We start from the raw sequence: 19,537 nt of genomic DNA on the forward strand, positions 1-19,537 counted from the left end.
GGGGAAAGTTCAGGAATTTTTGGGGGTTCCGGGAATTTTGGGGTCCCGAGGGGGTTTTTGGGGGGAAATCCTCGAATTTTGGGGCATTTTAAGAAGTATTGTTGAGATTTTTTGGGGGTTTTTAAGGAATTTTTGGGGGTTTAAAAAGAAATTTTTTGGGTTTTTAAAGGAATTTTTTAGGGGAAAGTTCAGGAATTTTTGGGGGTTCCGGGAAATTTTGGGATCCCCGGAATTATGGGGGGAAATCGCCGAATTTTGGGGCATTTTAATGAGATTTTGGGGGATTTTTTGGAGTTTTTAAGGAGATTTTTTGGGTTTTTAAAGGAATTTTTTAGGGGAAAGTTCAGGAATTTTTGGGGGTTCCGGGAATTTTGGGGTCCCGAGGGGGGTTTGGGGGGAAATCCCCGAATTTTGGGGCATTTGAAGGAATTTTAAAGGAATTTTTTGGCGGTTTTTAAGGAATTTTTAAAGGAGTTTTTGGTGTTTTAAAGGAATTTTTTGGGGGAAAGTTCTGGAATTTTTGGGGGTTTCTGGAAACTTTGGGGTCCCCGGATTTCTGGGGGGGTCCCGAAGGGGTTTTTGGGGGGAAATCGCCGAATTTTGGGGCATTTTAATGAGATTTTGGGGGATTTTTTGGAGTTTTTAAGGAGATTTTTTTGGTTTTTAAAGGAATTTTTTAGGGGAAAGTAAAGGAATTTTTGGGGGTTCCGGGAAATTTTGGGATCCCCGGAATTATGGGGGGAAATCGCCGAATTTTGGGGCATTTTAATGAGATTTTGGGGGATTTTTTGGAGTTTTTAAGGAGATTTTTTTGGTTTTTAAAGGAATTTTTTAGGGGAAAGTTCAGGAATTTTTGGGGGTTCCGGGAAATTTTGGGATCCCCGGAATTATGGGGGGAAATCGCCGAATTTTGGGGCATTTTAATGAGATTTTGGGGGATTTTTTGGGGTTTTTAAGGAATTTTTGGAGGAGATTTTAAGGAGATTTTTTTGGTTTTTAAAGGAATTTTTGGGGGGGAAAATCCGGAATTTTTGGGGGCAAAATCCCGATTTTTTTGGGGGGGAAAATCCGGAATTTTTTGGGGAAAAAATCCGGAATTTTTGGGGGAAAATTCGGAATTTTGGGGGGAAAATCGGGAATTTTTAGGAGAAAATCCCGAATATTTTGGGGGGGAAAATCCGGATTTTTTGGAGGGCTTTTAAGGGATATTTTGGGGGGAAAATCCGGAATTGTTGGGAGGAAATATTCGAAATTTTTTTGGGGAAAACCCGGAATTTTTGGAGGAAAAATCCGGAATTTTTGAGGAGAAAATCGGGAATTTTTGGGGAGAAAATCCGGAATTTTTGGGGGAAAATTCCGGATTTTTTCTGGGGGAAAATCGGGAATTTTTGGGGGAAAAATCCGGAATTTTGGGGGGAAAAATCGAAAGTTTTTGGGGAAAATTTCGGAATTTTTGGGCGATCCCGGGAAAGTTTTTTTTTTTTGGGGGGGGGGTGTCCCAAGGGGGGGTGTCCCCAACCCGATGACGTCACCGCTCACCTCCCGAAGCTCCGGGGGGTCCCAAATTCGGGGCTGAGTGTGGGGGAGGGGCGGAGGGACCGCCAATAAATGGGGGGGGAGGGGGAGGGGCCGGACCCGCCCATCCCCCCCCCGGGACATCGAATTTTCTCCTCCTTTTTTCCTGTTTTTTCCTGTTTTTTTTTTCCATTTCCCCCTTTTTTTCCTAATTTTCGTAAATTTTTCCTTTTTTTTCCCGTTTTTTTTCCATTTTTTCCTAATTTTCCCCCAATTTTTTCTCCATTTTCCCCCAATTTTTCCCAATTTTCCCCCCATTTTTCACCCAATTTTTCCCCAATTCCCCCCCCATTTTCTCCCCCAGTTTTTCCCCATTTTCCCCAATTTCCCCTTAATTTTTCCCAGAACTTTCCCCCCAATTTTCTCCCTCATTTTCCCCATTTTTTCCCTAATTTCCTCCCCCAATTTTTCCCCATTTTCCCCAAATTTCCCCCCCACATTTTTTTCATTTCCCCCAAATTTTCCCATTTTTTCCCCCAATTTTCCCTTTTTCCCCCCAGTTTTTCCCTAATTGTTCCCCAAATTTCTCCCCAATTTTCCCCTTTTTTCCCCAATTTTTCCCCCATTTTTTTCCCCAATTGTTCCCCAATTTTTCCCTTTTTTCCCCAAATTTTCCCCCTTATTTTTCCCCATTTTCCATCATTTTTTCCCCCCAATTCCCCCACCTCCATATAAGGCAATGGGCGTGGCCCGAGCCGGAAGTGGGCGTGTCCAGGTGCGCCGGCCCCACCCACACCTGGCCGATCCAAGATGGCGGCGGCGCTGAGGGCGCTGCTGGCGCTGCTCGGTGGGCGAGGGGCGATTAATTAATTAACGGCTAATTAATGAACCCCAATTAGCGGAACGGGGCTCATTGAGGGGCTGGGGGTTAATTAGGGGGGTAATTAACGGGGGCCGGGGTAATTAAGGGGCTGGAGGTTAATTGGGGGGGTAATTAAGGGGAGTTCCGGGGTAATTAAAGGGGGTCCGGGGCAATTAACGCGCTAATTCATGAATCCTAATTAGCCGGACGGGGCTTATTGAGGGGCTGGGGGATAATTAGGGGGGGTAATTAACGGGGGCCGGGGTAATTAAGGGGGTAATTAAGGGGGTCCGGGCTAATTGATGGAGTTCCGGGTTAATTAAGGAGGGTCCGGGGTAATTAACGGGGTAATTAAGAGGGTCCGAGGTAATTAACGGGGTTCTGGGGCAATTAAGGGGGTCCAGGGTAATTAGCGGGGTAATTAAGGGGGTTTTGGAGCAACTAACGCGCTAATTAACGGCAATTAGCGAGCTGGGGGCTGATTAAGGGGCTGGGGGTTAATTGGGGGGGGTAATTAAGGGGGTCTGGGGTAATTAAGGGGGTCTGGCATAATTAAGGGGGTCCAAGGTAATTAAGGGAGTCCGGGGTAATTAAAGCAGATCCGGGGCAATTCAAGAGTTGAGGGTTAATTAAAGGGGGTTAATTAAGGGGGTTCCGTGGTAATTAAAGGGGGTTCCGGGGTAATTAATGGAGTGATTAAGGGGGTCTGGGGTAATTAAAGTGGATCTGGGGTAATTAAAGAGTTCGGGGTTAATTAAGGGGGTAATTAAGAGGGTCTGGGGCAATTAAAGTGGATCTGGGGTAATTAGGGAGGGTAATTAAGAGGTGGGGGGGTAATTAAGGGGGGTGGGGTTAATTAGTGGTGTAATTAAGGGGCGGGGGGGTAATTAAGGGGTGTGTGGGGTAATTAGATGTTAATTAGGGGTAATTAAGGGGTGGGGGGAGCATCTTGGGGCCATTGGGGGTGGGCACAGGTGACACCGGGGTGCCACACCTGTCCAGGTGTCTCTGTCCCTTCTCTCACCTGCCCAGGTGTCACTGTCCCACTCACACCTGTCACACCTGTGTCACCTGTACAGGTGACATCGACTGACTCTGTCTGTCCTCTCACCTGTCCAGGTGTCTCTCTCCTGTCCCACCTGTCCAGGTGTCACTGTCTCTGTCTCTCTCCTCTCACCTGTCCAGGTGTTCCCCTGCTCCAGGTGTTGTCCCTGCAGGTGTCACTGTCTGTTCTCACCTGCCCAGGTGTCACTGACTCCTATCACACCTGTCCCACCTGCCCAGGTGTCACTAACTCCTGTCACACCTGTCCAGGTGTCACTGAGTGACTCCTGTCTCACCTGTACAGGTGACTCTGTCTCTCACCTGTCCAGGTCTCACTGACTGTCACTCTCCCTTCTCTCACCTGTCCAGGTGTCACTGAGCTGTCTCACCTGTCCCACCTGTCCAGGTGACTCTGTCTGTCACTGTCCCTTCTCTCACCTGTACAGGTGTCCCTGCAGGTGTCACTGATTCCTCTCACCTGTCCAGGTGTCACTGTCTCTGTCCCTTCTCTCACCTGCCCAGGTGTGTCCGTCCAGGTGTGCTCCCTGCAGGTGTCGGTACCTGAGCCCCGCATGGTGTCACACCTGTGTCACCTGTCCCACCTGTCCCACCTGTCCCACCTGTGTCACCTGTCCCACCTGTTCCAGGTGTCACTGACTGTCCCACCTGTCCCACCTGCACAGGTGACACAGGTGACACTGGTTTCTCTCACCAGGTGTGCCCCTGCTCCAGGTGTGCTCCCTGCAGGTGTCGGTACCTGAGCCCCACATGGTGTCACTGACCTGTCCCACCTGTGTCACCTGTGTCACCTGTGTCACCAATCCCACCTGTCCCACCTGTCCCACCTGCACAGGTGACACTGGTTTCTCTCACCAGGTGTTTCCATCCAGGTGTGCTCCCTGCAGGTGTCGGTACCTGAGCCCTGCAGTGTCCCACCTGTCCCACCTGTGTCACCTGTCCCACCTGCACAGGTGACACAGGTGACACTGGTTTCTCTCACCAGGTGTGTCCATCCAGGTGTTGTCACTGCAGGTGTCCATACCTGAGCCCCACATGGTGTCACACCTGTGTCACCTGTCCCACCTGTCGCACCTGTTCCACCTGCACAGGTGACACAGGTGACACTGATTTCTCTCACCAGGTGTGTCGGTCCAGGTGTTGTCCCTGCAGGTGTCTGTACCTGAGCCCCGCATGGTGTCACACCTGTGTCACCAATCCCACCTGTCCCACCTGTGCAGGTGTCACTGTCTGACCCTGTCTCTCTCTCCTGTCTCACCTGCCCAGGTGTATCAGTGCAGGTGTGCTCCCTGCAGGTGTCGGTACCTGAGCCCTGCACGGTGTCACACCTGTCCCACCTGTCCAGGTGTCACTGTCTGACTGTCTCTATCCCTTCTCTCACCTGCCCAGGTGTTTCCATCCAGGTGTGCTCCCTGCAGGTGTCGGTACCTGAGCCCCACATGGTGTCACACCTGTCCCACCTGTGTCACCTGTCCCACCTGTCCCACCTGTCCAGGTGTCACTGTCTGACCCTGTCTCTCATCTCACCTGCCCAGGTGTGTCTGTCCAGGTGTTGTCCCTGCAGGTGTCCGTACCTGAGCCCTGCACGGTGTCACACCTGTGTCCCACCTGTCACACCTGTCCCACCTGTCCCACCTGTCCCACCTGTCCAGGTGTCACTGTCTGTCTGTCTCTATCCCTTCTCTCACCTGCCCAGGTGTGTCCGTCCAGGTGTGCTCCCTGCAGGTGTCGGTACCTGAGCCCTGCACGGTGTCACTGACCTGTCACACCTGTGTCACCTGTGCAGGTGACACTGAGTGACACTGACTGTTCTCTCACCTGCCCAGGTGTGTCGGTGCAGGTGTCACTGTCTGCCTGTCCCTCGTCTCACCTGCCCAGGTGTCACTGACTCCTGTCTCACCTGTATGTGTGTCACACCTGTCTCACTTGTCCAGGTGTCACTGTCCCTTCTCTCACCTGTCCCAGGTGTCACTGACTGTCCCACCTGTCCCACCTGCACAGGTGACACAGGTGACACTGATTTCTCTCACCAGGTGTGCCCCTGCTCCAGGTGTGCTCCCTGCAGGTGTCACTGTTTGTTCACACCTGTCCCACCTGTCCAGGTGTCACTGTCTGACCCTGTCTCTCTCTCCTCTCACCTGCCCAGGTGTACCCCTTCCATCCAGGTGTGCTCCCTGCAGGTGTCGGTACCTGAGCCCCACATGGTGTCACACCTGTGTCACCTGTCCAGGTGTCACTGTCTGACCCTGTCTCTCTCTCCTGTCTCACCTGTCCAGGTGTGCCCCTGCTCCAGGTGTGCTCCCTGCAGGTGTCGGTACCTGAGCCCCGCACGGTGTCACACCTGTCCCACCTGTCCCACCTGTCCCACCTGTCCCACCTGTCCCACCTGTCCAGGTGTCACTGTCTGACCCTGTCTCTCTCTCCTGTCTCACCTGCCCAGGTGTGTCCATCCAGGTGTGCTCCCTGCAGGTGTCGGTACCTGAGCCCCGCACGGTGTCACACCTGTCTCACCTGTGTCACACCTGTCCCACCTGTGTCTCACCTGTCCCACCTGTCCCACCTGCACAGGTGACACAGGTGACACAGGTGACACTGGTTTCTCTCTGTCCAGGTGTGCCCCTGCTCCAGGTGTGCTCCCTGCAGGTGTCGGTACCTGAGCCCCGCATGGTGTCACACCTGTGTCACCTGTCCCACTTGTGTCACCTGTCCCACCTGTCCCACCTGTGTCACCTGTCCCACCTGCACAGGTGACACGGGTGACACTGGTTTCTCTCTGCCCAGGTGTGTCCATCCAGGTGTGCTCCCTGCAGGTGTCCGTACCTGAGCCCTGCACGGTGTCACACCTGTGTCACCTGTGTCACCTGTCCAGGTGTCACTGACCTGTCCCACCTGTGTCACCTGTGTCACCTGTGTCACCTGTCCCACCTGTCCCACCTGCACAGGTGACACAGGTGACACAGGTTTCTCTCTGCCCAGGTGTATCGGCCCAGGTGTTGTCCCTGCAGGTGTCGGTACCTGAGCCCCGCACGGTGTCACACCTGTCCCACCTGTCCCACCTGTCGCACCTGTTCCACCTGCACAGGTGACACAGGTGACACAGGTGACACTGGTTTCTCTCTGCCCAGGTGTTTCCATCCAGGTGTGCTCCCTGCAGGTGTCGGTACCTGAGCCCCACATGGTGTCACACCTGTCCCACCTGTCCCACCTGTCCCACCTGTGTCACCTGTCCAGGTGTCACTGTCTGACTGTCTCTGTCCCTTCTCTCACCTGCCCAGGTGTGCCCCTGCTCCAGGTGTGCTCCCTGCAGGTGTCGGTACCTGAGCCCCGCACGGTGTCACACCTGTCCCACCTGTCACACCTGTCCCACCTGTGTCACCTGTCCCAGGTGTCACTGACCTGTCCCACCTGCACAGGTGACACTGGTTTCTCTCTGTCCAGGTGTGCCCCTGCTCCAGGTGTGCTCCCTGCAGGTGTCGGTACCTGAGCCCTGCATGGTGTCACACCTGTCTCACCAATCCCACCTGTCCCACCTGCACAGGTGACACTGGTTTCTCTCTGTCCAGGTGTGCCCCTGGTCCAGGTGTGCTCCCTGCAGGTGTCGGTACCTGAGCCCCACATGGTGTCACACCTGTCCCACCTGTCCCACCTGTCCAGGTGTCACTGTCTGACTGTCTATCCCTTCTCTCACCTGCCCAGGTGTTTCCATCCAGGTGTGCTCCCTGCAGGTGTCGGTACCTGAGCCCCGCACCGTCGCCCTGCTCTTCCAGCCCGTTCTGCTGCGCTGCCACTTCCAGGTGAGCTCACCTGGCGGCCCCGCCCCCATCGTCACCTGGAAGTACAAATCCTTCTGCCCGGACACCTGGGCGGGCACCTCACCTGGCAGCACCTGGGGGGACTCACCTGGCGAGGCCGCGGGGGCGTGTCCCGACTCCGCCCGCACCGTGCGCATCGTGGCCACCAAGCAGGGCGAGCAGGTGACGCTGGGAGACTTCTACCTGGGCAGGGCCGTCACCATCCGCGGAGGTGAGCGCACCTGGGCGCACCTGGGCACACCTGGGCACACCTGGGCGCACCTGGGGGCACAAAAATGGGGAAAAATGGGGAAAATTGGGTGAAAATCGGTGGAAATTTGGGGTTTTGGGCACACCTGGGCACACCTGAGATACACCTGAGATACACCTGGGCGCACCTGGGCACACCTGGGCGAGCAGGTGACCCTGGGAGACTTCTACCTGGGCAGGGCCGTCACCATCCGCGGAGGTGAGCGCACCTGGGCACACCTGGGCACACCTGGGGGCACCTGGGATACACCTGGGGGCACAAAAATGGGGAAAAATGGAGAAAATTGGGTGAAAATCGGTGGAAATTTGGGGGTTTTGGAGGGAAAATTGGGAATTTGGGCACACCTGGGTACACACCTGGGTACACCTGGGCACACCTGGGCACACACCTGGGCACACACCTGGGCACACCTGGGCACACACCTGGGCACACACCTGGGCACACACCTGGGCACACCTGGGCACACACCTGTCCATGTCTCACCTGTCCAGCCGCAGAGCTCAGTCTGGGCCCCGCAGCCTGGGGGGACAGCGGGCTGTACCTGTGCACGGTGACCTCGACCAGCGACCTGCAGGGCAACAACGAGGCCGTGGCCGAGCTGGTGGTGCTGGGTGAGACTGGGAGGGACTGGGATATACTGGGATGGACTGGGAGGGGGATTTGGGGTCACTGGTTTGTACTGGTTTGTACTGGGAGGGCGCTGCAGTTCCCAAAGCCGCCACCAGGGGGAGCTGTGAGCGCATTGAGGGAACTGGGAATGGACTGGGTTATACTGGGAGGGACTGGGATATACTGAGATATAGTGGGAATGGACTGGGATCAAACTGGGAGGGACTGGTTTATACTGGGGTATACTGGGAATGGTGCTGGGATGGACTGGGAGGGACTGGGATGGACTGGGATATACTGGGAATGGTGCTGGGATGGACTGGGATATACTGGGGTATACTGGGATGGACTGGGAGGGACTGGGAATGGTGCTGGGATGGACTGGGAGGGACTGGTTTATACTGGTTTATACTGGTTTATACTGGGATGGACTGGGAATGGTGCTGGGATGGACTGGGATATACTGGTTTATACTGGGATGGACTGGGATGGACTGGGATGGACTGGGATATACTGGGAATGGTGCTGGGAGGGACTGGGATATACTGGTTTATACTGGTTTATACTGGGATGGACTGGGAAAGGGTTAAAGGGAGATTTGGGTTACTGGTTTGTACTGGGGGTCACTGGTTTGTACTGGTTTGCACTGGTTTGCACTGGGCCCCTCCCCCCCTGTCCCCCCAGGGTCTCTTCCCGAGGGCTCCCGGCTGCTGCCCGAGGGGACCCTGCCAGGTACGGGCACACCTGGGCACACCTGGGCACACCCAAAATACACCTGGGCACACCCAAAATACACCTGGGCACACCTGGGCACACCTGGGCACACCCAAAATACACCTGGGCACACCTGGGCACACCTGGGGGGGAAAAATGGTGAAAATCGGTGGAAATTTGGGGTTTTTGGAAGGAAAATTGGGAATTTGGGCACACCTGGGCACACCTGGGAGGGACAGAAACACACCTGGGCACACCTGGGGGCACCTGGGGGGGAGAAAATGGTGGAAATCGGTGGAAATTTGGGGTTTTTGGAAGGAAAATTGGGAATTTGGGCACACCTGGGCACAGCTGGCACAGGTGGGCACGCCCAAAAACAAACCTGGGCACACCTGGGGTGCATTTTGGGCAATTTAGGGCTGTTCCAGGTGGGTTTGGGGTAAATTTGGGATATTTTGGGGATAATTTCAGGATAAGTTTGGGGTAAATTTGGGATAAATTTTCGGGATGAATTTGGGATAATCTGGGGACAATTTCAGGCACTTTTGGGATGAATTTGGGATATTTTGGGGACACTTTTGGGGTATTTTTGGGATAAGTTTGGGATTATTTTTGGGGGATGTTTTAGGGGTAATTTTTGGGGAATAACTTTATGCTAATTTATGCTAATTTATGCTAAATGCAGACATTTTAACCCTTTACAGACTGGCTGTTTGTGGTGCTGGGGGCGGGGCTGGGACAACTTTGGGATAAATTTGGGACATTTTGGGACAAATTTATGACGTTTTATGACAACTTATGCAAATGTATGCTAATGTATGCAAATTTCCCGGTTGCAGACTGGCTGTTTGTGGTGCTGGGGGCGGGGCTGGGATAAGTTTGGGATAATTTGGGATAACTTTGGGACATTTTGGGACGTTTTATGGCTTTTTACACTGATTTATGCTAATGTATGCTAACATATGCTAATTTATGCTAATATCCCCTTCCAGACTGGCTGTGGGGCGGGGCTGGGATGACTTTGGGATAAATTTGGGATTTTTTGGGATAAATTTGGGATATTCTGGGATAAATTTGGGACAACTTTGGGATAACTTTATGACGTTTTATAACGATGAACGACCATTTATGCAAATGTATGCTAATGCATGCAAATGTCCCGTTTCAGACTGGCTGTTTGTGGGGTGGGGCTGGGAGAACTTCGGGATTTTTTGGGATAAATTTGGGATTTTTGGGGTAAATTTGGGATTTTTTGGGGTAACTTTGGGACAAACTTAAGGGGTTTTACAAGGATTGATGACGATTTATGCAAATGTATGCTGATGCATGCAAATGTCCCGTTTCAGATTGGCTGTTTGTGGGGTGGGGCTGGGATGACTTCAGGATTTTTTGGGATAACTTCGGGATTTTTTGGGATAAATTTGGGATTTTTTGGGGTAACTTTGGGAGAAACTTAAGGAGTTTTACAAGGATTGATGCCGATTTATGCAAATGTATGCTAATGCATGCAAATATCCCGTTTCAGACTGGCTGCTTGTGGGGTGGGACTGGGATAACTTCGGGATTTTTTGGGATAACTTTGGGATTTTTTGGGATAAATTTGGGATATTTTGGGGCAACTTTGGGATAAAAGGGGTTTTACATGGATTGATGACGATTTATGCAAATGTATGCTAATGCATGCAAATGTCCCGTTGCAGACTGGCTGTTTGTGGGGCGGGTCTGGGATAACTTCGGGATTTTTTGGGATAACTTTGGGATTTTTTTGGGTAAATTTGGGATTTTTTGGGGTAATTTTGGGAGAAACTTAAGGGGTTTTACAAGGATGAACGACCATTTATGCAAATGTATGCTAATGCATGCAAATGTCCCGTTTCAGACTGGCTGTTTGTGGGGTGGGGCTGGGAGAACTTCGGGATTTTTTGGGATAAATTTGGGATTTTTTGGGATAAATTTGGGATATTTTGGGGCAACTTTGGGATAAAAGGGGTTTTACAAGGATTGATGACAATTTATGCAAATGTATGCTAATGCATGCTAATTTCCCGTTTCAGACTGGCTGTTTGTGGGGTGGGGCTGGGATAACTTCGGGATTTTTTGGGATAAATTTGGGATTTTTTGGGATAAATTTGGGATATTTTGGGTAACTTTGGGAGAAACTTAAGGGTTTTACAAGGATGAACGACCATTTATGCAAATGTATGCTAATGCATGCAAATTTCCCGTTTCAGACTGGCTGTTTGTGGGGTGGGGCTGGGATAACTTCGGGATTTTTTGGGATAAATTTGGGACGTTTTGGGATAAGTCTGGGACAAATTTATGACGTTTAATGGCGATTTATGCAAATGTATGCTAATGTATGCAAATTTCCCGGTTGCAGACTGGCTGTTTGTGGTGCTGGTGGCGCTGGGGGCGGGGCTGGTGGCGCTGGGGGCGGGGCTGTGCTGGTGCCAGTGCTGCCCCCACACCTGCTGCTGTTACCTGCGCTGCCCCTGCTGCCCGCGCACCTGCTGCTGCCCCGAGGCGCGTGAGTCACACCTGGGCACACCTGGGCACACCTGGGCACACCTGGGCACACCTGGGGGCACCTGGGGGCACCTGGGGGCACAAAAATGGGGAAAAAACGGCAAAAATCGGGGGAAAATCGATGGAAATTCGGGGGTTTTGGAGGGGAAATTGGGAATTTGGGCACACCTGGGGCACCCACAATGCACCTGGGCACACCTGGGCACACCTGGGCACACCTGGGAGGGGATACATGTAAAAAACAGGGTGAAATTTGAGTGAAAAATGGGGATTTTGGGGGGTTCTGGGCACACCTGAGATACACCTGGGAACACCTGGGGTGGTTTTGGGCACACCTGGGCACACCTGAGGGGTACCTGGGCACACCTGGGCACACACCTGGCCACAGCTGGGCACAATTGGGCACACCTGGGTGGGTTCTGGGCACACCTGGGCAAGTTCTGGGCACACCTGGGTGGGTTCTGAGCACACCTGGGCACACCTGGGAGTGGATTGGGCACACCTGGGCACACACCTGGGCACACCTGAGATACACCTGGGCACACCTGGGTGGGTTCTGGGCACACCTGGGCACACCTGGGTGGGTTCTGGGCACACACCTGGGCACACCTGGGCACACCCGGGCACACCTGGGTGGGTTCTGGGCACACCTGAGACACACCTAGGGACACCTGGGCAGGTTCTGGGCACAATTGGGCACACCTGAGATACACCTGGGCACAATTGGACACACCTGGGTGGGTTCTGGGCACACCTGGGCACACCTGGGTGGGTTCTGGGCACCCCTGGGCACACCTGGGCACACCCGGGAGTGGATTGGGTACACCTGGGCAGGTTCTGGGCACAATTGCACACACCTGAGGGGTACCTGGGCACACCTGGGCACCCCTGGGCACTCCCCAGGTGTTCCCCCCTCACCTGTTCCCCTCCCCCCCCCCAGTTTACCTGGCCGGCAAAGCGGCGACGTCGGGCGGAGCCTTCGGCCCCTCCCCCCCCCCAGCGCTGCCCCTGCAGCTCCTCGGTGAGTGGGGGAGGGGCCGGGTGACCTCAGGTGACCCCTGGGTGACCCCGGGTGACCCCGGGTGTGACCCCCGGGTGTGACCCCGGTGTGACCCCGGGTGTGACCCCGGGTGTGACCCTGGGTGTGACCCCGGGTGTGACCTGGGTGTGACCCCGGTGTGACCCCGGGTGTGACCCCTGGGTGACCCCTGGGTGACCCCGGTGTGACCCCGGGTGTGACCCCGGTGTGACCCCGGGTGACCCCGGGTGACCCTGGGTGTGACCCCGGTGTGACCCCGGGTGTGACCCCTGGGTGACCCCGGGTGTGACCCCGGGTGTGACCCCGGTGTGACCCTGGGTGTGACCCCTGGGTGACCCCGGGTGACCCCGGTGTGACCCCGGTGTGACCCCGGTGTGACCCCGGGTGTGACCCCTGGGTGACCCCGGTGTGACCCCGGGTGTGACCCCGGTGTGACCCCGGTGTGACCCCGGGTGACCCCGGGTGACCTCACCTGGCCCCTCCCCCCCAGGCAGCTCGCAGAGCTCTCAGGTGCCGCTGCTGAGGGACAGCGACAGCTCGGGTGAGATGGGTGATTGACAGCTGTCAGTCATGGGGGCGGGGCTGGGTTGGACTGGGTTATACTGGGGTATACTGGGGTATATTGGTTTTTATTGATTTTTAGTTATTATTATTGATTTTTATGCGTTTATACTGGTTTATACTGGTTTTTATTGGTTTTTATTGATTTTTATTGATTATTATTGATTATTATTGATTTTTATGGGTTTGTACTGGTTTGTACTGGTTTATACTGGTTTGTACTGGGTTGTACTGGGTTATACTGGGGTATACTGGGGTATACTGGGTTATATTGGTTTTTAGTGATTATTATTATGGGGTTTATACTGGTTTGTACTGGTTTATACTGTTTTTTATTGGTTTTTATTGGTTTTTATTGGTTTTTATTGATTTTTATTGATTTTTATGGGTTTATACTGGTTCATACTGGTCTATACTGGTGCATACTGGTTTATACTGGTCCATACTGGTTTGTACTGGTCCGTACAGGTCCATACCGGTCCGCACTGGTCCATACTGGTTTATACTGGTCCGTACTGGTCCGTACTGGTCAGTACTGGTTTATACTGGTCTATATTAATTTCTATGGGTTTCTATGGGTCCATACTGGTCCATACTGGTCCATACTGGTCTATACCAGTTTATATTGGTTTATACTGGTTTATACTGGTCCGTACTGGTTTATACTGGTCCGTACTGGTTTACACTGGTCCATACTGGTTTGTACTGGTTTATACTGCTCTATACCGGTCTATACTGGTCCATACCGGTCCGTACTGGTTTATACTGGTCTATATTAATTTCTATGGGTTTCTATGGGTCCATACTGGTTTATACCAGTTTATACTGGTCTGTACTGGTCCATACCGGTTTATACTGGTCTGTACTGGTTCTCACTGGTTTATACCGGTCCGTACTGGTCCATACCGGTTTATATCGGTTTATACCGGTCCGTACTGGTTCTCACTGGTTTATACTGGTCCATACTGGTTTATACTGGTCTATATTAATTTCTATGGGTTTCTATGGGTCTATACTGGTCCATACTGGTCCGTACTGGTTTATCCTGGTCCGTACTGGTCTATACCGGTTTATCCTGGTTCTCACTGGTTTATATTGGTTTATACTGGTCCATACTGGTCCGTACTGGTTTATATTGGTTTATACTGGTCTATACTGGTCCATACTGGTCCATACTGGTTTATACTGGTCTATATTAATTTCTATGGGTTTCTATGGGTCTATACTGGTCCATACTGGTCCGTACTGGTTTATCCTGGTCCGTACTGGTCTATACCGGTTTATCCTGGTTCTCACTGGTTTATATCGGTTTATACTGGTCCATACTGGTCCGTACCAGTTTATACTGGTCCATACCTGTCTGTACTGGTTTATACTGGTTCTCACTGGTTCTCACCGTTTCTCTCCCCCCCAGCCCCGTCGCTGCCCCCCCCCCTGGCGCTGCGGTTCCTGGAGGAGCGAATGCAGAGCTGGGGAGGGGGCGGGGCCGGGGCGGGGCCTGCAGGTGAGGGGGAGGGGCTTGGGGGGGAGCAGCGAATGCAGAGCTGGGGAGGGGGCGGGGCCTGGGCGGGGCCTGAAGGTGAGGGGGAGGGGCTTGGGGGGGAGCAGCGAATGCAGAGCTGGGGAGGGGGCGGGGCCGGGGCGGGGCCTGCAGGTGAGGGGGAGGGGCTTGGGGGGAGCAGCGAATGCAGAGCTGGGGAGGGGCGGGGCCGGGGCGGGGCCTGCAGGTGAGGGGGGAGGGGATGGGCGGGGCCTGGGGGGATTGTGGGTAAATTTTGGGGGAGTTTTAGGGAGATTTTGGGGGAAATTTTGGGGGATTTTGTGGGGGATTTTGGGGATTTGGGGGGATTTTGGGGGGATTTTTAGGGAGATTTTGGGGTATTTTGGGGGAGGATTTGGGGGGATTTTTGGGAGAAATTTGGGGATTTTGGGGGTCCTGGGGAATCTGGGGGAATTTTTGGGGTATTTTGGGGGATATTTGGGGATTTTTGGGGGGATTTTGGGGCAATTTTTGGGGGGATTTGGGGGGATTTCTGGGGAGATTTTGGGGTATTTTGGGGGGGATTTTGGGGAAATTTGGGGATATTTTGGGGGGGATTTGGGATAATTGGAGGGATTTTGAAGGGTCCTGGGTGGAATTTCGGGGGACTTTGGGGTATTTTGGGGAAATTTTGAGGGGATATTTGGGGAAATTTGGGGGGATTTTGTGGGGTCCTGGGGGGAATTTGGGGGGATTGTGGGGAATTTTTCGGGGGATTTTTGGGGGGATTTTGGGGGTCATGGGGGGAGTTTGGGGGATTGTGGGGAATTTTGGGGAAATTTTGAGGGGATTTTTGGGGGATTTTGGTGGAAATTTGGGGAGATTTTGCAGGGTCCTGGGGGAATTTGGGGGGATTTTTGGGGGAGATTTTGGGGGATTTTGGGGAATTTGGGCGGATTTTTGGGAGTCTTGGGGGAATTTTTTGGGGGAATTTGGGGGGTCCTGGAGGGGAATTTTGCCGCAATTTTCTGCAATTTTGGGGCTCCTGCCTTGAATTATTTTTATTGTGGGGGGTGGGGTCGATCTGGCCCCTCCCCCACCCTAAACCCCTCCCCCTTTTTAGGCCCCGCCCTCAGTGACGTCACCTCCCTGCACGAGCCCCCCTGGACCCCTCCCCCCCCCCGCTCGCGCTCGGTGGAGATTTTGGGGGAGGGGCGGCCCCGGGGGGGGGAGGGGCGGCCCCGGGGGGGGTCCCTGACCCCTCCCCCACCCCCCCGGAACCCCCCGGGACCCCCCCGGAGGCTGCGCAAGGTGGGGGAGGGGCGGGAATGGGGAAATTGGGGGGGCCTGGGGGGATTTGGGGAAATTTGGGGGGTCCTGGGTGGGATTTTTGGGAATTTTAGGGGAAATTGGGGAATTTTGGGGGTCCTGGGTGGGATTTGGGGGGTCCTGGGGGGATTTGGGGGAAATTTGAGAGAATTTTTGGGAAAATTTGGGGAATTTTGGGTGGAATTTTTTTGGGGGATTTGGGGAGATTTGGGGGGTCCTGAGGGGGATTTTGGGAGAGATTTTGGGGGGGATTTGGGGAAAATTTGGGGGGTCCTGGGTGGGATTTTGGGGGAAATTTAAGGGAATTTTGGGGAAAATTTGGGGGTCCTGAGGAGGATTTTGGGGAATTTGAGGGGATTTGGGGGGTCCTGGGGGGGATTTGGGGAAAATTTGGGGAATTTTGGGGGGTCCTGGTTGGGATTTTTGGGAATTTTGGGGGGTCCTGGGGGGGATTTGGGGAAAATTTGGGGGGTCCTGGGTGGGATTTTGAGGGAGATTTTGGGAAATTTGGGGAATTTTGGGGGGTCCTGGGTGGGATTTTGGGGGAGATTTTGGGAAATCTGGGGGGTCCTGAGTGGGATTTTTGGGAATTTTAGGGAATTTTGGGAAATTTGGGGGTCCTGGGTGGGATTTTTGGGAATTTTGGGGGATTTGGGGGAAACTGGGGGGTCCTGGGTGGGACTTAGGGGAATTTTGGGGAAATTTGGGGAAAATTTGGGGGGTCCTGAGGAGGATTTTGGGGAATTTGGGGGGGATTTGGGGGGTCCTGGGTGGGATTTGGGGAAAATTTGGGGAAATTTGGGGAATTTTGGGGGGTCCTGGGTGGGATTTTTGGGAATTTTGGGGGATTTGGGGGAAATTGGGGGGTCCTGGGTGGGATTTTTGGGAATTTTGGGGAAATTTGAGGGTCCTGGGTGGGATTTTGGGGGAAATTTGAGGGAATTTTGGGGAAAATTTGGGGGGTCCTGAGGAGGATTTTGGGGAATTTGAGGGGGATTTGGGGGGTCCTGGGGGGGATTTTTGGGAATTTTGGAGGGAATATTGGGGGATTTGGGGAAATTTGGGGGTCCTGTGTGGAATTTTTGAGAATTCTGAGGGAGGATTTGGGGTTAATTTGGGGTTTTTGGGCTTAATTTCAGGTATTTTGTGATAATTCATTATAATTTTGGATATTTCGGGTTAATTTTGGGTATTTTTGGGGGAGGGATTTGGGGTAATTTGGATGAATTTTTGATCATTTTGGTCTGGTTTTGGGATAAGTCCGGGATATTTTGGGGTAATTCTGGGTTAATTGGGATAGTCCTTGTTAATTTATGTTAATTTATGTTAATTTATGTTAATTTGTACACAGAACGACGCCCTGAGCCGCGAGAGCCTCGTGGTGTGACCGGGATTCCCAAAAATTCCAGAATTTTCCCAAAAATTCCAGAATTTTCCTCAAATTCCAGATATTTTTGGGCTCATTTTGGGGCTTTTTTAGTGCCTTAAATTTTGTTATTTTTTACTCATTAAAATTGGGGGGGAGGGGTCTCTTCCCCCCCCCACGCTGAGATTTGGCGCCAAATAAAGAATTTTCCAGAAATTCCCACGCGGTGACGTCATCAATAATCTTGTGACATCATCAACATGCCTGTGACGTCATCAAGGAGGAAAGGGGGGAATTTTGGGGGATTTTGAGGGATTTTAGAGGAATTTTTGGGGAATTTTGAGAGAATTCTGAAAGATTTTTTTGGGATTTCCACGAAATTTTGGGGGAATTTTGAAAGATTTTGGGGGGAATTTTTAGGGATTTTTAGAGAATTTTGAAATATTTTCGGGGATTTTGGGGAAGATCGAGGAATTTTGGGGGATTTTGGGGAATTTGGAGGGAATTTTCGTGAATTTTGGAGAATTTGGGGGGAATTTTTTTGGAATTTGGGGGGGATTTTGGGAATTTTTTGGGAATTTGGACGATATTGAGGAAAATTTCAGGGATTTTGTAGAATTTTGATGGAATTTTCAGGAATTTGGGGAGATTTTGAACGATTACGGAAAATTTCAGGGATTTTATAAAATTTTGATGGAATTTTCAGGAATTTTGGGGGAACTTTGAGGGATTTGGGGACATTTTAAGGGAATTTTTGAGGATTTTGGGGGAATTTTGAAGGATTTGGGGTTCCTGAGTGGTTTTGGGTGAATTTTGAGGGATTTTGTGAATTTTGAGTTTTTTCGGGAATTTTGAGGGGTTTTGGGTCAATTCCAGCCCTTTTTGGGTCACTTTTCTCCATCCTTTTCCATTTTTCTGCATCAATGTCACTTTAATTAAACCCCCTCCTCTAATTAACCCCCCTAATTAAACCCCCTCCCCTAATTAAACCCCTTCCTTTAATTAACCCCGCTAATTAATGACCCAAATTTGGGATTTTTCACCCCAAAAAAGACACACGGGGGGTGGGGGAGGGGCAGCAGCGTTTATTGAGGGTGGGGGAGGGGAAGGAGCCGGGACCCCTCCCCAAAATTAACAAAGATCTCATTAATTAATTGATTGATTGATTAATTGTGGTGGGTTTTGGCGCCAAAGTTTCCCCAAATTTCTCCCGACGTTTCCCCAAAATTTCTATAAAATAATAATAATAATAATAATAATAATACTTCTGATAAAATTCAGAAAAAACCCCAAAAATGAAAAATTCCCCCCCCAAAAAATCCTGTAAAAAAAATCTCAACAAAATCCTGGGGAAAAATAAATACCCAAAATTCCCGAAAAAATTCCTTGAAATAAATCCCAAGAATTCCCGAAAAAAATTCCTTTAAAATTTCGGAAAATCCTTCCCCTCCAAAATATCCTGGAAAAATCCCGGAAAAAATTCCCAAAACTTCCTGAAAAGATCCCAAAAAATCGAGAAAAAAAATCCCCAAAAATAAAAAGAAAATCCCGAAAAAATCCCCCAAAAAAATCCCCAAAAAAATCCCAAAACCCAAAAAGTCCTGAAAAAAATATCCCGAATAATACAGAAAAATCCCCCCCAAAATACTGAAAAAATCCCAAAAAACCGTGAAAAAATCCCAAGAAAATCCCCAAAAAATCCCGAAAAAAATGCCAAAAAATCCCGGAAAAAAAATCTCCAAAAATACAGAAAAAAAACCCCCAAAAATCCCCAAAAATTCCAAAAAAACTCCCCAAAGTCACGAAAAAAAATCCCGAAAAATATCGCAAAAAATCACGAAAAAATTCAAAAAAATCCTGAAAAAAAAAATCCCCCCAAAAAATCCAGAAAAAATCCCCCAAAAAATCAAAATAAAATAGTGAAAAAAATCCCGAAAAATACCCCGAAAAAAATCCCGGAAAAATACCCCCAAAAAATCACCCAAAAAATAGGAAAAAATTAAAAAAAAATCCTGAAAAAAGCCCCGAAAAATCCTGAAAAAAAATCCCAGAAAATTCCCCAAAAATTCCGAAAAAACTCCCCAAAAATCCCGAAAAAAATCCCAAAAAATCACGAAAAAATTAAAAAAAATCCTGAAAAAAATCCCCAAAAAATACAGAAAAAATCCCTTAAAAATCCCCAAGAATCACGAAAATTTTCCCCCCAAAATAATCCTGAAAAATACCCAAAAATTCAGAAAAAAATCCCAAAAAATCGCAAAAAAAATCCGATTTTTCCCCAAATTTTCAGATGCCCATGGAGGTCAACTCCAGCGCGGCGCCCCCCGGCCCTGCCCCTTTCCTGGGGGCCGCCCCCGCCCCCCGGCTGCCCTCGGTGCCCCCGAATGGCCCAAAAAACCCCCCAAAAATCAA

The 19,537-nt window shown here is 51.2% G+C and overlaps 1 protein-coding gene across 2 annotated transcripts; it reads left to right on the top strand.

Moving 5' to 3' along the window:
• The first annotated feature begins 2,286 nt into the window (after nucleotides 1-2,286).
• Nucleotides 2,287-17,329, top strand: LOC135441327 (lipolysis-stimulated lipoprotein receptor-like). 2 transcript variants are annotated; one of them, XM_064700871.1, is made up of 10 exons: nucleotides 2,287-2,362; nucleotides 7,136-7,462; nucleotides 7,993-8,112; nucleotides 8,795-8,842; nucleotides 11,205-11,351; nucleotides 12,291-12,371; nucleotides 12,880-12,930; nucleotides 14,365-14,454; nucleotides 15,554-15,741; nucleotides 17,111-17,329. In XM_064700871.1, the coding sequence occupies exons 1-10, from the start codon at nucleotides 2,326-2,328 to the stop codon at nucleotides 17,144-17,146; spliced, it is 1,125 nt and encodes a 374-aa protein (XP_064556941.1). In that variant the 5' UTR covers nucleotides 2,287-2,325; the 3' UTR covers nucleotides 17,147-17,329. The 2 variants fall into 2 exon arrangements, with proteins under 2 accessions (XP_064556941.1, XP_064556942.1); XM_064700872.1 differs by lacking the exon at nucleotides 8,795-8,842.
• The last annotated feature ends 2,208 nt before the right edge of the window (nucleotides 17,330-19,537 follow it).

This window comes from Zonotrichia leucophrys, unplaced genomic scaffold, assembly GCF_028769735.1.
Source record: "Zonotrichia leucophrys gambelii isolate GWCS_2022_RI unplaced genomic scaffold, RI_Zleu_2.0 Scaffold_242_78445, whole genome shotgun sequence".
Lineage (NCBI taxonomy): Eukaryota > Metazoa > Chordata > Aves > Passeriformes > Passerellidae > Zonotrichia > Zonotrichia leucophrys.